A 7,086-nucleotide genomic window follows, 5' to 3' on the forward strand; every position below is an offset into this window, starting at 1 on the left:
ACAACTCACCTACAGTTATACACAATTTTTTACTTATGAAATTAACTACTAAATGTCTTCAACCAACTAAATGCACATTTGATCGAGATGCATTGGCAAAGAAACCGTATTTTTAATGAAAATTTTGATGTGGCCATGAATTTGTGTCAAGTCTCTGCATCTTTGGCCCAATTTTGTTGTAGTGTATGTGCATATTATAAAGTGATGATTATTATATAAATAATATGTACTATTAATATTTTATTATATATTACATGTATTGTATCATTATATCCATATTGTATAGATCATATATGTATCATACACAATGCATATTACATTATTATTATAATATTTATACTATCTCTTATTGTAGGATTTACCAAGGTTAGCACCTATGGTCATTGGATGATTACAACTTATCAAATGATGTGTGTGTGTGTGTACATACATACATACATACATACATACATACATACATACATATATATATATATGCGCCATTAGAGATGTTGGTCATGGCTTCCTATGGTGGTAATGAGGGTTGCTTGCCATCCACCTAGAGGCGGGAATGGTCACATGACTTCTAGACGTGTGGTGAGAGGAGGACAGGAGGAGCTCAACTTGTCTAACCCAACTCTTCTCCATGTGCTTGACTATCATTGCTTGTGTGTGTTGATACTATCTATACAAGGTCACAAAACTCATTGTTTATTTATGTACACATTTATGAACCCATGTCACTTTGCGAGGATAAAAACCAATTGTAGAACTCAGGATTGTACTAGAGTGTGGCACATGCATCCAGTACTCGTAGTAGCCTTCTTAATAACATCAGGTATTTTGCAACGTCGAGTATCATGGTACCTTGTCCGAGTCTACTTGCAACATGTAGCTCCTCCTCAATGAGAACCTTATCAGCCAGAGAGTTCTCTTGGCTAGTTCTAGCTAAGTCCATACCCCGAATGGTATATATATATATATATATATATATATACATATATATACATATATGTATATATGTGTGTATGTATGTATGTATGTATGTATGTATGTATGTATGTATGTATGTATGTATGTATATACGTAAAAGACATGCACACACACATACATATAGAATGCAAGTAAGTTGTCACCTCTCTTGTATACCTTCAATACTCAATAATGTTCAAGGGTCTATTCCACTTTCCTTTTCTCCCCCCAACATGTGCACACACCAAAGCCTCTCCCTCTCTAGGCTATCACTTCTATTTTCTACTTCCTCTCCCACATGTGTCCTTCAATGCCATGGACATGCATTTGCATGAACAAAGAGGTACAAGCCTTGAAAAAAGGAGAACATGAGAAGAAAGAGATGATTTGGAGGAAATAAGGTGTGAATAGGAGGACAAGAGAACTCACAAGGTGAGTAAACACAACCCAAAACCCTTCTTGAGCCTATTATTAAAGTCATGTACAATCAATTTTCTACAATCTCCACCAAGCAATGCTACTACCTCTCCTAGTAACTTGAAGCAAGCCTAATGTAGATGCTTAGTTTAAAACATCTAATTTGATATCTTATAGTTCAATATTGAATCAAGGCAATCTTGAAGCATAGCATTAAAATCTACATAGAAGAGAACAAGGTGTGCATCAAACCTAAAATACATGAAATGGATCTTTAGAAAGTGGAAACTAGACCCATTAATCAAAGGCAATGGCAATTTGGTTGTTGACTCGTAATTCAATGAAGCACGTCAAGTCGGCCACATTGCCTCCTAATTCCATCAAGCATGAGGAAGAGATTGTCCAAGAAGCTAAGATTGGCACATAAAAAACAATGGCAATCTAGACATGGCACTTCTGTTTGTACCCTTGGACCCACAACAAGATTGGCACTAAAGGGGGGTGCAAAATAAGGGGTGGATAGCAAAAGTTTTCCCTCGCCTCCTCCTCTAGCCACACTGTCAGCAATCCAACACTAGTGATGTCTTTTCCCTTCATATCATGGTAGATCCCATGGCCCTAGACATGCATCTGTGTGTGTATGTGTGCGCGTCATAGGCTCCATATAGCATTGCCTCTATCAATAAGGTCACATATCTGTGATGTAGGTCTTGGTAGCACTATTGCTCCATCTACACCTATCGCATAGCAACCCATCCTACACTTCCCCTCGTAAGGGTGATGCATCTCCTCCCATAAAATCATGGCTGCAACATGTAATTATAGTCCTCTCTCTCTCTCTCTCTCTCTCTCTCTCTCTCTCTCTCTCTCTCTCTCTCTCTCTCTCTCTCTCTCTCTCTCTCTCTCTCTCTCTCTCTCTCTCTCATGTAAACAATATGATGGTGAAGGTGCAAACAAGGTCAATCATTACATGCAAGGCTACATATTGGCATTTGCAGGCCATCACATAAGTTGTTGATGCCAACCCTTGCTTGCCCCTCTACCTTTTGTTTCTTAGGCTTTTTCTTCTCTCTATCCTCTCACAAGTTGAATGATGTATCTTCTTCCTACATGTCTAATGCTGGGTAAGATTAGTGAAAAGCCCCATCTCTATTGTTATTATGGAATTCTCAATTATTTTCATTTGCTCATTTGTACATGAGTTTAAGGTAGCTCACTAACAAGCATATTTAAGGTTGACTTATCTTGACTTTGTATTAGTTTTTTGTCAGTTAAAATGATATTTCCTTTATGAGTTAGAAATATGCACTACAGAGCAAAGATAAATAGATGGTGCCCAATGCTATTCCAAGCATAGGCTAGAACTATGACGTGCAACATGTTTATAGAGTGTAATAGGTGTGTAGAACATAGTAGGTGTGACAATGTGGATGTATCACCCACTATCTTACTTCTTATGTATAATGTTATGAGCTTTGGAGTTTCTGTATATTAAATGGAAACAATCTAAAGACACAATTTGCACTTACAAGCATTAGTTAGGTGAAAGTTGAATATATATGGGTGTTTCTCTTCGGTGTAAATATATCCTTTGGTATCTAAACAATGAGTGAGGTAACTTGTTTGTATGCTTGAGATGAGTAGAGTTAGCATATCACATGGAAACATGGATATAGCAAGGTCACGATGGAGTTTGACAAATTCTCAAGTGGAAATATATCAGATACTATGGCTCACATTTGGTGGAATTGATTATGTTCTCATTTGAGATCACCCAAACCATTAAGAACAACTCTAGCTAGGAGTCTTCTCATACATGGATAACTGGCCATGCGAGTTTGAAAAACAATGTGCTTGCTAAGATGGGTCAATATGAAAGGGGATGAACCTTAAAAGGGCAATCCAACAATCTTCTCGCAAAGTAATTCTACTATTATACTATTGTTATAATGTAGCTCCCTTATGCTAAAGCTCTCCATGAAAAGAAAATAGCATCGTTAGCATTTCTCTTTGCATGCCTCTGCAAGAATTAACACTTAGCTCATTCTTCATATAATTTTAATTTCTGATGCATATTTATGAAGTATTCTTGCATATTGTATACTTTAAATATAGTATGGTTTCCAAAAATAGATATATATTAGGAGTCATGAATTTGCTAGAAAATTTGTTAGCCAAGTTTGTGCCATATAGGTCGTATTGATATGGAGAGTTAGGGTCATGAATCATTTATATCTAACAATATCAATAATTGGCAGTGTATTTAATTTGAATGAAATTTCACAAATCTAGCTATCAATGAAATCTAAAATACAAATATTTGGCTTTATCTCCTCGCTAAATATGACTATAAGCTAAGTCTTTGGAGGCATTATATTACCAAAAGTCACCTAGATTGCAAGGTAAGGAGGGATAATATAGGGAGATGATTCGTAGCACTAATGTACTACATAATAAGCATTATCGTATCATTAAAATATTATTATATATATTCTATATCATTTTAAATGTATTGCCCCGCAAGTCATTGTAGGCTACAAAAGAGAGAGAGAGAGAGAGAGAGAGAGAGAGAGAGAGAGAGAGTGTGTGTGTGTGTGTGTGTGTGTGTGTGTGTGTGTGCGTGCTGCATGAAACATACCTTAGGATATAAAGTGCCCTGATTGTTACTAGAACTTGTGCAAAGCACCGATCATTCTCCCAGATCTTTGAAAGTAAAAGGAAAAGTGAGAAAATAACAATATACAATTGGAGATAAGAGATGGAGGAAAGAATAAATGAGAGATTAAGATATAACGAAATTATTGCAGAATCATAACATTACATAACACGCATGGTTTCATTTACATTTTTTGTGTAATTTTTGTGAGGCCTAAAACCTATTTAGTACGTGAGCCACAATACCAAAATACAATGCTTGAGAGAGAACTCTCTTGCTATGTAAAGTGTGACTCATGTTGGTACGAAGTATCAAGAGCATAAAGATGGTCTTTTACCTTACCCATTGGCACCAAAAGTCCCTCTCTCTAAGCAAATACTCAAGAGCAGCAAAAGTCCCTCTCTCTAAGCAGATACTCAAGAGCATAAAGATGGCCTTTTACCTTACCCATTGGCACCAAAAGTCCCTCTCTCTAAGCTCGTATCTGCAGCTTCAAGAGTGGATATGATACTCTTAAGCTTCTCACTCACTTCCTTCATGGAGGGTCTATCTAGCCTGTTCTCTTGCAAACAAGCAAGAGCCAAATTGATAACATTCCTCATGGACTCAATCACATCTGCAGAAGCCCTATCCACAAGCTCCAGATCCATCACATCATCTACCATGTTTTGCTCCATCCTAGACTGAACCATAACTACCAAGTTTACATCACTTGGGCTTCTCTCAAAATCAACTGCCCTCTTCGAAGTCACAAGCTCCAACAGGACCACGCCAAAGCTGTACACATCACTCTTATCTGTTAAATGATAGTTCCTATAATATTCAGGGTCTAGGTAGCCCAATGTGCCCTGAGCACATGTGGATACATGCGTAAGGTTGGGCTCAATACGGCGTGAGAGCCCAAAGTCTGCAACCCGTGCATTCATAGACTTATCCAAAAGGATATTGCTTGACTTCACATCTCTATGATAAATGGGTGGGTATGCTGCAGAGTGCAGATAAGCTAGCCCCTCTGCAGATTGAAGACCAATCAGCAGTCTAGTTCTCCAATCAAGAAAACTCTTTTCAAGGCCATGGAGGTGATCATACAAGTTCCCATTGGGCACATACTCATAGACCATCAAAGGTAGCTCACTGTCAACACAGCACCCTAATAGCCTCACTAAGTTTCTATGATTGACTTGAGAGAGGACCCGAACTTCATTGAGAACTTGCTCTGTGCCTTTGACGTTGCCTATCTTAGCTGATTTGATAGCCACCACCGAACCATCATGTAGGAGTCCCTTGTACACTTCCCCAAATCCTCCACATCCCAAGACTCTGTCTCGTGCAAAATTGTTGGTTGCTCGTTTCATCTCCCTGCTGCTGAACAGCCTTGCAGACTTTCCCCCACCGGATGCAGCCAAAATCATAGACCTGTCCTTCACAAGCTTGGCATGAGCAATCCTTGCACTCCTTCTCTTCTTGTATGCATAGGCAGTTAATGAGGTCAAAACTATGAGTCCAACAGACACAAGAGTGAGTCCTGTAAACAAACCATACATGAAAGGTAAGACAGAGCAGATAAAACATAGATTTGTGGCTTCCAGAACTGATGCTGGAAAGAGATGCATCACCAATGGCGTATTCCCTCTTGTGACACTCGATGCTGATGCTGTTCCTGACACAGTAAGGAACTGCAGACGTACAAAACCAGAGAAGAATGTGGATTCACTGGTAAAATTTGTGTTCATTGGTAACACAATTATCATGAAACTGCACTGTCACAAAGTTTCCAAAGGACAAGCAGGCACACTACCTCTGGGGCATGTGCCTGTGTTGGAATCCCAGAAGTAGCCCTTGTTGCACGAGCAGACCTTGGTGCGGTTGGTTGCAGGGGTGGACAGGCACACAGAGTTCGCACTGCAGCGGCTGTCAGAAGAACAGGGGGGCTCATGGGGCTCATCCCACTGGAGCTGGAGGCCAAAGTGCCAAGAGCTGGGCTGGGAGCCATTGACCCAATTGACCACGCTGGCAAGCCCAGTCGCCAGGCCCATGAAATTGAATTTATGCCGGAAAACAGCAGCACCAGAGATGGGCAAGAAACAGCAGAGGAGGTGGCGACAGCTCTTCTGGGGGAAGACACTGAGCGCCTGGACGCAGGGGCTCTTCTTCCCGCAGGGGATGGAGGAGAATAGCAGGTCGGAGGAGGCATTCAAGACGAGGACTGTGTTGTTGGGGCTAATGGAGAAGGGCCCAGAGGGGTCGAGGGAGAATTGGCCATGGTAGACGTCTCTGGTGATGCAGGAGTCCCCTATGAACTCCCCCGTGCCAATGGCAATGACCATGGTGCGCGCGCGCGCATCGGTGCTCTGCACCGGGTAACTGTACCCCGTCAGGGCCCTGATCTGCAACAACCCCTTGGGGGTGCATGTGAGAGGGTAGAGAGGATGCCCACAGGAGCTCCCTGTGCTGAGTGGATATGGGACCTCCAGCTTGCCACAGGGAGGGCATATGGTAGCTCCATGTGCAGCCTGACGCATAAGCAGGAGCGCCAAGAGGGGAGCGAGCCGCAGCACTGCCGCCATCAATGCTCTTCGGTGCTGGAGAGCTGCAACAATATTAGTGTTGCAGCTCATATGAGCGTATTAGTATTTCACAGGAGCCTCGCCACCATGAAATGTCAAGTCCTTTTCGAGACAAAGCATAACATGCAAGGACCCGTGGTCCAAAAGATATTTGATGAGAAAATATTCAACATAAAAAGTTAGCCTCTTCGCTTTGGTTTGTAGCCCACTAGACTAACGGCAAACTACCGCCATTGTAGGCAGCTCAATATTATAAACTAGGTCTTTCTGGGTTTTTTGGCTTCTTAGCCAACTTCAAATTGCTTCCCTTCTATAAATGTGTATAATACTAACAGTTAGTTTGCAGGGTCATTCTATCAATCTATTATATCTTCCTTTTCAAAAAAACTCGGACAACACCATGTTTTGTATCTTTATATACCCGATAAAGAAACTATTACCTGCCATTATCTCAAAGCATCGCAATAGCTGGTGTTTCGAAGAGTGGAATCAATG

At 40.8% G+C, this 7,086-nt stretch overlaps 1 protein-coding gene across 1 annotated transcript; it reads right to left on the reverse strand.

Annotated features, from left to right (window-relative positions):
- Positions 1–4,158: 4,158 nt before the first annotated feature.
- On the reverse strand, positions 4,159–6,753 carry LOC148037470 (wall-associated receptor kinase-like 20). Its single transcript, XM_087676431.1, has 3 exons — positions 5,823–6,753; positions 5,641–5,700; positions 4,159–5,549 (listed from the first exon to the last, which is right to left on the reverse strand). The coding sequence occupies exons 1-3, from the start codon at positions 6,640–6,642 to the stop codon at positions 4,468–4,470; spliced, it is 1,962 nt and encodes a 653-aa protein (XP_087532557.1). The 5' UTR covers positions 6,643–6,753; the 3' UTR covers positions 4,159–4,467.
- Between the last annotated feature and the right edge of the window lie 333 nt (positions 6,754–7,086).

Source organism: Lygodium microphyllum, chromosome 4 (genome assembly GCF_053477565.2).
Source record: "Lygodium microphyllum isolate KBCC chromosome 4, Lygodium_microphyllum_v1.1.10, whole genome shotgun sequence".
Taxonomy (NCBI): Eukaryota; Viridiplantae; Streptophyta; class Polypodiopsida; order Schizaeales; family Lygodiaceae; genus Lygodium; species Lygodium microphyllum.